The sequence below is a fragment of the Spinacia oleracea genome, chromosome 1 (genome assembly GCF_020520425.1).
Source record: "Spinacia oleracea cultivar Varoflay chromosome 1, BTI_SOV_V1, whole genome shotgun sequence".
In the NCBI taxonomy this organism is placed as follows: domain Eukaryota; kingdom Viridiplantae; phylum Streptophyta; class Magnoliopsida; order Caryophyllales; family Amaranthaceae; genus Spinacia; species Spinacia oleracea.
This window is the reverse complement of record NC_079487.1, coordinates 52,361,065-52,374,257: the sequence shown is the minus strand read 5'-3', so window position 1 is coordinate 52,374,257 and position 13,193 is coordinate 52,361,065. Positions and strand designations below refer to the sequence as shown.

Sequence of the window (13,193 nt, the reverse complement as noted above, 5' to 3'; positions counted from 1 at the left end):
CGCTCCCAACTTTGAACTAAAGAACCTAAACACTCATTTTAATCTTATTACATGACTAATATGCATAGTTTTAAGTTTCTAAAACTCATTCGAACCTATTTATGCACATTTAAGGCTCGTTGGGTCGTTATAGGTCATATATAGAGCTAAAATGACATTTTCGCTCCCAACTTTGAACTAAAGAACCTAAGGACTCATTTGATTCTTATTAAATGACTAATATGCATAGTTTTAAGTTTCTAAAACTCATTCGAACCTATTTATGCACATTTAAGGCTCGTTGGGTCGTTATAGGTCATATATAGAGCTAAAATGACATTTTCGCTCCCAACTTTGAACTAAAGAACCTAAGGACTCATTTGATTCTTATTACATGACTAATATGCATAGTTTTAAGTTTCTAAAACTCATTCGAACCTATTTATGCACATTTAAGGCTCGTTGGGTCGTTATAGGTCATATATAGAGCTAAAATGACATTTTCGCTCCCAACTTTGAACTAAAGAACCTAAGGACTCATTTGATTCTTGTTACATGACTAATATGCATAGTTTTAAGTTTCTAAATCTCATTCGAACCTATTTATGCACATTTAAGGTTCGTTGGGTTGTTATAGGTCATATATAGAGCTAAAATGACATTTTCGCTCCCAACTTTGAACTAAAGAACCTAAGGACTCATTTGATTCTTATTACATGACTAATGTTAATTGACTATTGTTATAGGAATTTTCGCATCCAAAGAAGTCGAATTCTAAGCCTAAGTCCAACTTAGAGGTCGTGGGTAGTTGTGATCGTAAAACACAAGAATCAACCACCAAAAGCAAGAAAGCGGGACTTGTACACGATGCAATTCAAGGTCTTGGCCCGTCATGCAAATACTTGAAGTTTATCATGACTTCGGCGCCTGATGATATATATGATATTACTACCATCCCATTGGCATCCTCAGTTTGGCACTCGGATTTTGATCAAGAAACATACATAACTGCGTCTGATATAGGAGAGTTCCTTCGCGGGGCGTGCTTAAACATTTCAGCGATCCAAGTCTACATATTGTAATTAAATGTTTTATTGTTGTTAATATAACTATTATTTCTTTGAAGTTTTTTCTCTTTATCGATCTTAATAGTGTAATCTTGTTTATTTTATAGGTGTTTATTGCACGATCATGCCAAATCATTTGAAATGTCTCGGATTTCGTTCATTTGTCCCGAGATTATGTCAAGCACTAGAATCAAGGCCGACCCTGGAGCGCCAACAATGTATTTGAAAAACATTTTCCAAGCTGAAATTGAAAAGGAGAAGATGGGTAATCCTAACCTAACTAATTGGTTTTTAATCCCATATAATCAAGAGTAAGTGTGTTATATTATATAAGTTTCATATAAAATATTAATTATTATTGTTATTAAATATTTAATATATCATTTATAAATTATACAGAAATCATTGGAATTTATACGTGATGGACCTACGTAGAGGTTATGTATATATTTTCGATTCTGCTAGAGATCCACGTCGAACAGATTATGCATGGGGAATCTTGAGTTTGTAAGTTCTTTTGCTTACAAATTACATTAGTCTTTAAGAAACCTAAGCCAAAATCATATTCATGAGTACCCATGTTTCGTTAATTTTCTAGGGCATACCAAGTGTACAAGTGCAATGGTGGGCATTGTCCGAATAAAACGAGTTTTAAGTCGTGTAAACCCATTCATATAGAGGTATAACATGTTTCTTAATTAGCTTTTTGCTTTGTTTTTATTAACTATTGGCCTTGCAAGATAAAGTATTATGTTTCTTAATCAGTGTGCTCAACAAATCGGCGGAACTGAGTGTGGCTATTACGTTATGAAGTTCATGTTAGAGATAGTCACGTTACAACATGACTATGAAGGCCGGCTAGATGAGGTAAGTAACTAATTGATTCGTATTCTAGACTATTAATACATTGTCATTAGTTGCTTGAATGTTAAAATGTGACATTTCATTTGCATTTAATAGATCTAATGCTCCATCAAATTTTTGTTTTTGTAAGGTCCATACTCCGAGGACTGCGCCTTATGCTAGTGAGGAAATTGATGTGGTTCGTGAGCAATGGGCGAAGTTTTTTACCACCAAGTATTTATTATTGACCTGAGGGCGCTTGATCGTGTTGGTTTAGATGTTATAGAACAATCTTTTATGTTAAAATGTATGCGTACGTTGAAATTGGAACGTAAATATATTTAAATGTATCGGTATGTGCACTTTTGGTTTTGGGATATATACAAAACTCCAGTTGTTGTTTTTATATTTGTTATACAGGTTGCGTTATTCTATTATTGTTTTGACAGGTTTCTATATTTGGTGCAAGGCACTCTAGGTATCCCTAAACAAAATTAGAATTTTCCCGCCAAAAGTGCTTTGTTGCAGCGTACATATATGTTGTACGCTGCAACAAGGGAAAAAAATTTCGCAAAAATTCAGACTTGTTGCAGCGTACAAATAAATGTACGCTGCAAAAAGTTGAGTCTTTTGCAGCGTACATATATATGTACGCTGCAACAAGTCCAAATTTTTGCCAATTTTTTGGCACTTGTTGCAGCGTACATACATATGTACGCTGCAAAAAACACCTTTTAGCAGCGAACATTGTACGCTGCAACAAGTTCAGACTTGTTGCAGGCCCCCCAGTTGCAGCATACGATGTACGCTGCAACAGGGGTCTAAAAGCCCGCTGCAATAAGGGTTTTTTCTACTAGTGACATCATGCATATTAACATGAGGGTTGTGCCCTTGCACGACAAATCCTAATTCATTTCATACATAACATTCCCAACTGAACCCTACATGTGCGGTGGCTTACGTGAGCTAACCCTTCACATGTGGTAAAATAAATAGTACAACGAGGTACAAATAAATGGCTCAAAGTATGCTAGACATCCCGTACAATAGCATACAAATAATTAATCCATCCCTTGCATGTGAATTGAACCATACATGCATGAATAATGAACAACATGATTGACAATGAAATCCATACTCATAATAATTTCAACATGCTTGTTCAACAATTAATCCAACAAATCCAACATCACAAATCACATGCTCGTTCACCAAAATAAACATGATTCCACATAATGTAATTCACATCATCAACAATCATGTAATGTCATTGACAAAAAGGTGTGGTCGCCCTAGACTTGTACGTACCTTGAATACCTAAGCGTAGGGGCCACTTTGCAATAACGAGCACTCAACTAGAAATCACCTCCTATCATCAAAATAATGAAACTTAAATTATTTCCATGTTCATTAAATTTCCAGCAACTTTATAAAAATTAAAACCTCCTTTAGACTTTAGAATTCAATCGTTTTTCAATAATAAAATCGTCTCAATTTGCAAAATCAATCCCTAGTACGAAAACATACTTTTTCCGCCTTTAAAATCAATAAAAATCGACACTTTAAACCTTTATTCTAATCTGAAAATATAATTGATTATCATAATTAAAATCATCACCTAATTATGCTAATCAATTGACTCATTAGGTCTAGGTTAAAACCCTAACGTGAAAATCCCAATAACACTAGTTTAATATCATAAAAATCAATGCTTTATTAAATAAACAAATCTGAAAATTCATCCTTTAATAATTAAAACAACCCTAATGAATCACAACACACAAATCCTCAAACCACGGTATTCATAACCGGTTCCCAACATTTTAATTACTCAAAACAATATTAATATAACAATTTAAAATACGAAATTTAAATAGAATAGGTAAGGAAGAAGAGAATTATACCAATCCGGCCTATAGCACGGAACAACCACGAATTAATTGTGATTGGGCGAAAAAGAAATCGAATACGAACACACACGCACACACACACAAACGTGCGTGTGCGCAGCAAGGGCGACGAGCGCGAGCGAGGAGAGGGGGCGCGCGCGCGCTGGGCGCAAAGGAGAGCGAGAGGGCGAGCGAGAAGCGCTGTGCGCGAGCGCATGAGCGAGGGAGAGAGGGCGAGCGGTGCAGCGCTGTGCGCGCGGGCACGAGCGAGTGGGAGGTAGCAGGTGCAGCGCTGTGCGCGAGGGCACGGGCGAGAGAGGGGCAGCAGGTGTGCACGAGTGCACGAGCGAGAGAGGAGAGGCGAGGGCGAGGGCAGGCACGGGGGCACGAGGCCGTACGGGCGTGCGGGCGCAGCGCGAGGGCAGGCACGGGGGCACGAGGCCGTGCGGGCGTGCGGGCGTAGCACGAGGGCAGGAGCCTTGAGGGCGTGCGGGTGCCGAGCAAAAGAGAAAGGAGAGATGGAGTGAGGGGCAAGCAAAGCAAAAAGGGGTTTTATGAAATTTTAGGGGTTCATTTAATGATGGGGGAGTCTATTTATAGGCTCCCTAATCCCTTGATGGGTTAGGCTTAGGAAATTGAGTTGGGCTTAGGAATTAAATGAATTGGGCTAGCTTAGGGTTTAAATTAAACTGTTTGGATTGGGCTTGATTAATAAAACGAACTGGACTTTTTATTTAAAACCCGAAGCTTTAAAAATCATTTGCAACTCATTCGTAAACCAATTGGCCAAAGAGTTATACCAAAATGCGTGTTCCGCAAACCCGAACGATCGCCACAAAAATAAGCGACGCTCGGGATGGCCGGTAACGAATCCCACAAACGCTGCACAAAACGCGTAAAGGACGTTATTAGGCAAGCACGCAAAATTAAGTCGCATATACAAAAAAATATACGCGAACAGAATACGAGTACCAGTCTGGGACGCATTTTCAGCGCCCCTGGCTGGGCGCCAAAATTTCTCACGCCCACCGCTGGGCGCTGAAGTTGCTGCCTGGCCTTTTGGTCAGGCACAGCAGCCTCGGTGCCCGCGCATAAAAAAAATACGTAGCAGTAAAAGAAAATTCGTGAAAATTGCTGCAAGGGCGTACGAAAAAGCACTCAATTCTAAGAACGACTTATAAAATAAACAACTCTTTGTGTCGTCATTAGGCATCCTATGACGACAATGTTCGGCACCAAAACCGAGCATGCTAATTAAATGACCTTGAATGTCACTTGGGAAAAGTATTCAAAAAATAATGTTCAAATAGAGTCTTCAAGGAAAAATAATGTTTGAATAAAAAATAAATCCGAGTCCAGACTAGGCTATGCCAAAGTACAATCTAAATCCTAAGTCTTAGTTGTCTTATCCATAGAATCGGTCCTAATGCTTGGTGTCGTTCTGCAAGTTAAAAGGTTAAACCATATTGAGTCTCCCTTCCTAACATTTAAATCAATAAGCACCCATATGTAATTGTCATCCCTTGCTAAGAATCTACAGCCTGAATACTCTCTCTCACCAATAAAAAAAAATATATTATAGTATTTGCAAAATGGAAACAGTCACATTCTGAAAATCATTCCCCCATAGTCGCACAACCCCCAAAGTGAACCTAAGGTGTCAATACCAGTAGCAAAAATTAATGGCCTCAAGGCTTATGATCACATTGGGTCACGACTATCATAGTCCTCTCGAGCCACTCGCTCCTTCAAATACTCCTCAGTACGGACTAAAAGATTTTCCATGAATGCAACATGACGAACCATGAAAATACCCAAACCGGCATGCCATAAGGCTACCATCGGGGTAAAGCAATACACACTAAGAGGGAAGCCGCACTAATGATTCTAGTCTTGCAAAAATGAAAATTCGATCTCCCCGACTAACTACCTTGCCAACATTAAGCAAAATGGCGCATGACAAATGAACACCCAAGGGTTAAAATCTAAAGTGTCAACCAACAAAAGTTATGGTCCAATTAGCCTAAGTCTGAGAGTTGCTTGGTCAAGTATTATAGGCTTACGCCACGTCATTATTTTGAGTCTAGGCCACCTCCTTGTATTCATACACGGGTTATAATTAGAAAGATTAATGAAAGTTCGAGTCTAAATCACAATTTCCAATTAAATCCCAGAAACTGGAATCTGAAAAGAAGCAAAAAAAATTTATTTTCGATGTAATTCTTTCGTTAAATTTCAATAAAGTAAAAAATAACATTTTGAATCTACACTATTTGCACATTTTAAGAGACGATTAAATACGCTTGCAAAGTAAGACAATTTAAAGGTCCACCCTAGGCCTACTAAAGCTAAAGGTCCACCCTAGGCCTACTAAAGTTAAAGGTCCACTATAGGCCTACCAAATGAGGCTCACTCAGTCTCGCCTCGTGACTCAAAGACCACAACCATCTACCTTTTAGCCTAAATAAATTTTTTTGAAGAGAAATCCCAAGCAAAAAGAAAAAATAGAAAGAGAAAAGGGAGAGCGAAAAGAACAAGCCATGAAATACTTAGCCCGTACCTCCCAAAGTGCGAAATTTACCCAAGCAGGCGAAGGAAAAGAATTGAGTCAACCAATCCAAATCATGCCACAAAAACTACATAAAGTTCTACGATAACCACCCTTTCCAGTCCTTATGTTCTTAGACGCCTTCGCTCTGGGGCCCCTGTTCAGCTCATTTAACCCATTCATGTTCTCATTGCCATAAGCCAAGAAACCATTACCTCGACTCTTGTTCTTGAACTTGTTATCAACTGCAAACCACGTACGACCATTGACACGTGCGTCATACCCATTATTTCCAAAGCCCAAACCTGCTCTTATACCACCATTAGTATAATGACCATATAACTTGTTTGGATACATCTTGTTGATATACCCTTGAGCCGTCCCCATGTTACTCATTGGCCTTGGTTGATGTAAACTCATGACACTAGCTTGAGGCTGCAAATTGTGAGTCCTAGCAGATGTAATCCTCATGCTTGACCAATACCTATACAAATTATCCTATCTCATTCAACCCATCTTTCAAGTCGTCTTGAGTCACACAAAAAAAAAAGACAAATGAAAAGTACATTCTACGCTTTACGTTAAAAATAAAATAAAATAAATAATAAAAAAAAACTTTGCAAAGCGCACAAAAGAGGAAAAGAAGCATTTAGCGCACAAAAAAGATTCGCAAATGTTTGGCACAAAACGAAAAGGAGCAGCGCAAAAAAAAGGCAGCGAAGAACGCGCTTTCAACGCCCAGACCTGGGCGCTGAAAATAATAGCGCCCAGCCCTGGGCGCCGTTCTCACTTTTCAACTCCCAATTCCTAAAAGTGTTCGTATATTTTCCTATATACATGCGGAAGAATAACGAACACTTGGGGGGTAGAAGATCATACAAAATACGCAAAATACGCGCGCTTCAAAATTTTCGTACACTATTTTTTTTTGACAAGCAAGAGGGAGAATATATTATAACCTGAAAACTGGTTACAACCTAGACCATGAAACCAGGCAAAGAGCCAAGGAAACACAGCCACACACAGCAAGTCTCAAACACTGAGACTGAACAGCCCTTGAGCATACTATAAAGCAAACAGCCAGCTCTTATTGTAATACCTCGTATATTTATAATATTTATAAATATATTTTATTATATTTATAAAGCATTTTACGATTTATTATCGTTTAAATAATATTTAAATGCATTTTATTTAATGTATTTTAATTAATTAGAATATTTATTATTTTAATTAATTACGAAACGAATTTAATTCTTGAGTCGGGAAATTAAATGAGTTGCAAATGATTTTTTTAAAGCTTCGGGTTTTAAATAAAAAGTCCAGTTCGCTTTATTAATCAAGCCCAATCCAAACAGTTTAATTTAAATCCTAAGGTAGCCCAATTCATTTAATTCCTAAGCCCAACTCAAATATCCTAAGCCTAGCCCATCAAGGGATTAGGGAGCCTATAAATAGACCCCCCCATCATTAAATGAACCCCTAAAATTTCATAAAGCCCCTTTTTGATTTCTTGCCCAACACTCCTCTCCTCTCTTTGCTCGGCACCCGCATGGCCTTGGCCTCGAGCCTTCGTGCTCGCCCGCCCTCGCCCACACACTCGCCCTCGCCTCTCCTCTCTTGCCCGCAGCCGCAGCGAGCCTCGTGCGCTGCTGCTGTCCCTTGCCCGTGTGCTCGTGCACACCCCCTGCAGCCCCTCTCTCTCGCTCGTGCCCTCGCACACAGCGCTGCACCGCTCGCCCTCTCTCTCTCGCTCGTGCCCTCGCGCACAGCGCTGCCCGCTCGCCCTCTCGCTCTCCTTGATTTTTATTGATTTTAAAGGCGGAAAAAGTATGTTTTCATACTAGGGATTGATTTTGCAAATTGAGACGATTTTATCATTGAAAAACGATTGAATTCTAAAGTCTAAAGGAGGTTTTAATTTTTATAAAGTTGCTGGAAATTTAATGAACATGGAAATAATTTAAGTTTCATTATTTTGATGATAGGAGGTGATTTCTAGTTGAGTGCTCGTTATTGCAAAGTGGCCCCTACGCTTAGGTATTCAAGGTACGTATAAGTCTAGGGCGACCACACCTTTTTGTCAATGACATTACATGATTGTTGATGATGTGAATTACATTATGTGGAATCATGTTTATTTTGGTGAACGAGCATGTGTTTTGTGATGTTGAATTTATTGGATTAATTGTTGAACGAGCATGTTGAAATTATTATGAGTATGGATTTCATTGTCAACCATGTTGTTCAATATTTATGCAATTATGGTTTATTTCACATGCAAGGGATGGATTATTTATTTGTATGCTATTGTACGGGATGTCTAGCATACTTTGAGCCATTTATTTGTACCTCGCCGTACTATTTATTTTACCACATGTGAAGGGTTAGCTCACGTAAGCCACCACACATGTAGGGTTCAGTTGGGAATATTATGTATGAAATGAATTAGGATTTGTCGTGCAAGGGCACAACCCTCATGTTAATATGGATGATGTGGAGTCTCACTTTGGTGAGGAGGAACATGGTAGTAATATCACAAGTGTCTTGTTTGGTTGATCACAAGTCTTAAAGCATTAAAATAAGATTGTTTTGGTTGTTGTTTATTAATGGTATGTATGCATGTTGTCGAATCTTGAGTTCGCCTTTAATAAAATATTAATAAACGTAAAGTGCAACCCGAACAAGCTTCAAAACTCTTGGAACGTATATACCTTGAGTATGAACAATGCGGGGAGTCTTGCCGGAAAGCTCATACTCCTACTAATGATACAAGACGTTGTTTCATTTATATTATGCGCAGGAATTCCGTCGGTATGGCCCGACACTCGGTATGGCCCGATTTTATTATTATTATATTTGGTGTATGGTTGGCTCCCATCACCTTTTTCCCTTTGTGGATTATTCTTTTGCCCGTTCGAAGCTTATTCTAATTAAATTGTGAGTCAAGAGTCGAGTCTTGTGTCTCATGATTGTTTGTTAAGTATTATATGGCTTTTGCATGTTGATTAGTACTTAGTGAGTGATGCATGTTTTAGTTTCATTTACTCTATGCTTGTAAGTACTCAGCTTTTGCTGACTACGTGCTTTGTGTGTTTCTGGTCATGGCCTTTGCCTTAATGACCCTATGATGATCCATCATTTGCACTTGCATTGTTGCGGAGTAGATTAATATAGCAGGTTGGTAGATCAAGTACGATCGAAATCATGTGGCTTGGGATGATTGAGAGAGTTGCATGCTTTCGTTCTTTGAAACTATTTTATTTAATATTTTTTAATTATGTTTGAAATGCTTGAATTATTTATACTTTGGGTTTTGGGCCATTATGGTTCCAAATTGTAGGAGGCCTCAATATTTCATTAATTATGGTTTTTAAAAGTTAGTTGACATTTAATTCCGCTGCGTAATTCTGGTAATAGCCTTAACCGTTATCACGGTGGCGGTAATACTTTAGTAATTCCTTTATTTTAAGTTGGAAAATGGTTTTATAAAATCAAGGAATTATTAGGGTGTTACACTTATCTAACTCATTAATTCTATCTTGACACAACTGAATAGCTCTTTGTTTAACACTATACTTCAAAGTTTGGATGACAGTGGCAACAGCTGGCACTGCTCCCTCCCAAACTGAAGTATTTCTAGCTCTCCAAATTGCATAAACCAAGCCTGCAACAGTAGCAAAAATGATCTTTCTCTTGAAAGAACTCTTGCAGTACCTTCTAGTCCAGTTCATAATCTGAAGAAAATTCTTCCTAGTACAAGACAGACCTAGCCAATCTGTAACTACAGCCAAACAATCCAAACTGTAGGAGCACTCAAAAAAGAGATGAGCACTGGTCTCAGGGGCAGAACCAAATGGCACATAGATTATCAGTGCTGATGCCATATTGATGAAGCCTAAACTTGGTTTTGTGCCTATCCAACAAGGCTAGCCACAGGGAGAATCTAAGCTTAGGAACAGACAGTCTGTTCCAAATATACCTAGCCCACTGAGTTCTTTCAGAAGGGGTGTAGAGCTTGATGTACATACCCTTGATAGAGTATTTAGAGTCAGTGAGCCAACTAGGGTCATTAAGCTTTTCAGTACACAACCTTTTGACCTTGCAAATGTGCTTCACAGGCCAACTGGCAGCTAATGATGGTGAGAAAAGCTGCCAGGTTTTGTTCTTTATATACAAAGCATGAATCCATTTCACCCATAAATTATCTTGCTTTTTCTCAACTGCCCATGCCAGCTTTCCTACAGCTGCTTGATTCCAAAGAGCCAAGTTTCTAAACCCAAGACCACCTTGTTCCTTAGGATCACAAAGTTTATCCCAATTAGCACTACCAGGTCTACCATCATCATATGCTCCAAACCACAAGTATGATCTGCAAATGGAATTGATTTTTTTAATGATGGAGTTAGGGAGGAGGAACAACTGACAACAATACACACTGATGCTCATAAGAACAGAGTTTACCAACTGCATTCTCCCTGCAAAAGACAGGTGTCTTGAGCTCCAAACTTTAATTCTAGCCACCATCTTTTCTACTAGCAGATTACAATCACCCTGCTTGATTTTCTTTGGGCTAATGGGCACCCCAAGGTATCTGAAGGGGAAATTATCAATATTGTAACCAGAAAGACCAATTATGATGTTTTTGTCATGAGTAGACAGCCCACAACAGTAAATAGATGATTTACTAGGATTAACCTGTAAACCAGTAGAAGCAGAAAACAGCTCAAGACCCTCCAACATAAGCTGAAAAGAAGTAACATCTCCATGGAAGAAGAGTAAGAGGTCATCTGCAAAGCACATGTGATTGAGATTGACTGTTTTACATCTTGAGTGATGTTTGAAAGTGGGGTGAGATGCAACCAGCTTCATAATTCTTGAAAAGTACTCCATACAAAGAGTGGATAAGAGGGGGGAGAGGGGATCCCCCCTTTCTTAAACCTCTTCTAGGTTGAATTAGGGGAGAAGGAACCCCATTTATAAGAAGAGAATACTGAGTAGTGGTTAGGCAAGTCATAACCAGTTGAATAAAGTGACGGGGGAAGCCAAACTCCTTCATAACTTCCTTCATAAAACTCCATTCAACAGTGTCCTAAGCCTTCTTGAGGTCTAGCTTCATCATGCAACTAGGTTTAGCATTGCCTTTAGTATAAGACTTAATAATATCTTGGAAAATCATCATATTATGCAAGATTGATCTTCCTGCAACAAAGGCACCCTGGGTGGGTGAAATGATATCTGGCAACACTTGTTTAAGCTTGTCACACATCAACTTTGAGATACATTTGTAGATTACTGAGCAGCAAGCAATTGGTCTGTAGTCACCAACAGAGTTTGGGACTGTAACTTTAGGAACAAGAGAGATAGAAGTGACATTCACTTCTTTTAGAATTTTTCCTGTAGTGAAAAAGTCTGAAATGGCTAAACACAAGTCATCTTTTATGATGGGCCAAGAAGCTTTGAAAAACTTACTGTTGAAACCATCCAACCCAGGTGCTTTATTATTTGGGATTGCATTAAGAACTCTCCTAATATCCCTCTCCTGGATACTAGAAGTGTAGACACCTACTTTTGTCCCCATTCCCGAAAGGGAAAGGTTCGATGATGAAAACGTGAAAACAACACAACAACTCATAATTATACTCTGAGTATTGACTCCAACCCTTAGCCTAAGCCTCTCGCTGCGAAACTGTTCACGCGTTCTGTCGCAATCGATCCATAAATCGAACAGAACGTATCCTGTCCCATAATTGAGATTCGTTAAATAAAAAGGAGAAATAGCAAAGTCAAAGTGGTTAGTTTTCTGAGAGCCGTGACGCACCTCTCAAGGGTGCGTCGTAATGTGTCCCTTTTCAATGATTTAACTGCTTTCCTCGCCCTTTTTATGAACTGTTAAACTAACCTAATCTGATTATTCTATCACGCTTAACAAATATAATATTTTTGGGAAATCGGATTATCATGCTAGGTCCCTTAATACTATTTAAATCAGATAATCACGATCGAATTAGTATTATATGTTGCATATTGCTAAAATCAACTCAGATTATTTTAATAGTTAACGCATGTCCCTTCAATTATTTATGCTGAGCTAGTAAGGATATCCTGCCTCTGGAGTTATCGACGAGCGAAGTACTCCTCTCGGTAGTTACAGTCCCCCAAACCCTCAATCTCTACCTTGCGGGTGTATATTGAGAGATCCCCACACCAGGGATCACAAGGGAACCTACGGCCGTCGTGGTCAAACATAATTGCACTCCCTTTATGTCACGATAACCGGGTTTTGTCAGTTTTTCTCATTGTCGTTAAAAACTGAATGGCGACTCCTATATTACTAGTCAATTGGGTGTATACTCACAGGAAATCCAATTACACTTGATTGAATAAAAAGAATCGTCACACCCACGAGGGACAAGGTCACGCATTAGCCTCGCGCTTTTTCGACCCCCTCACAGTGGCGACTCCACTGGGGAATAGTGAAGGAAGTACTTGTGCTTGTAGGTAATCAAAATAGCCGAAGGGTGAAACGATCCTACCCCGCGTTTATTTCCCCATCAAGTTGGGACGACCTGAAAATCAGCATATTAATGTGAACGGGCAGAACATCATAACGAATCTCGGCTCCCTCGGGAGTTGGGACTAAGGATACCTTTTTTCGCCAATAGGGGGGTGCATACGCCGCGCATGTTTCCCACTCGGTACTTGTGCAGGTAGTACACCTATCCCAAACCCAATCGCTCGCCCATTAGGTCCCTCTCGCCTGCATGCCCCCTTGGCTTGCACTTGCGGGTTGGCCTCTTGAGCGAAATTCGTCTGTTGAAGACACTACCTCGACCGGGGCATGTGTTGGATCTACGATAGAAGCGG

At 39.3% G+C, this 13,193-nt stretch overlaps 1 protein-coding gene across 1 annotated transcript; it reads left to right on the top strand.

Annotated features, from left to right (window-relative positions):
• The first annotated feature begins 615 nt into the window (after window positions 1–615).
• Window positions 616–1,834, top strand: LOC130465882 (uncharacterized). Its single transcript, XM_056834696.1, has 3 exons — window positions 616–1,057; window positions 1,154–1,357; window positions 1,446–1,834. The coding sequence occupies exons 1-3, from the start codon at window positions 894–896 to the stop codon at window positions 1,555–1,557; spliced, it is 480 nt and encodes a 159-aa protein (XP_056690674.1). The 5' UTR covers window positions 616–893; the 3' UTR covers window positions 1,558–1,834.
• The last annotated feature ends 11,359 nt before the right edge of the window (window positions 1,835–13,193 follow it).

Excerpts from the sequence above, each read along its gene's own strand:
- LOC130465882 (XM_056834696.1), top strand. The coding sequence starts at position 894 with ATGACTTCGGCGCCTGATGATATATATGATATTACTACCATCCCATTG. Across the intron at positions 1,058-1,153 it reads GCGATCCAAGTCTACATATT|GTGTTTATTGCACGATCATG; the intron begins GTAATTAAATGT and ends TTTATTTTATAG. Across the intron at positions 1,358-1,445 it reads TTAATCCCATATAATCAAGA|AAATCATTGGAATTTATACG; the intron begins GTAAGTGTGTTA and ends TAAATTATACAG.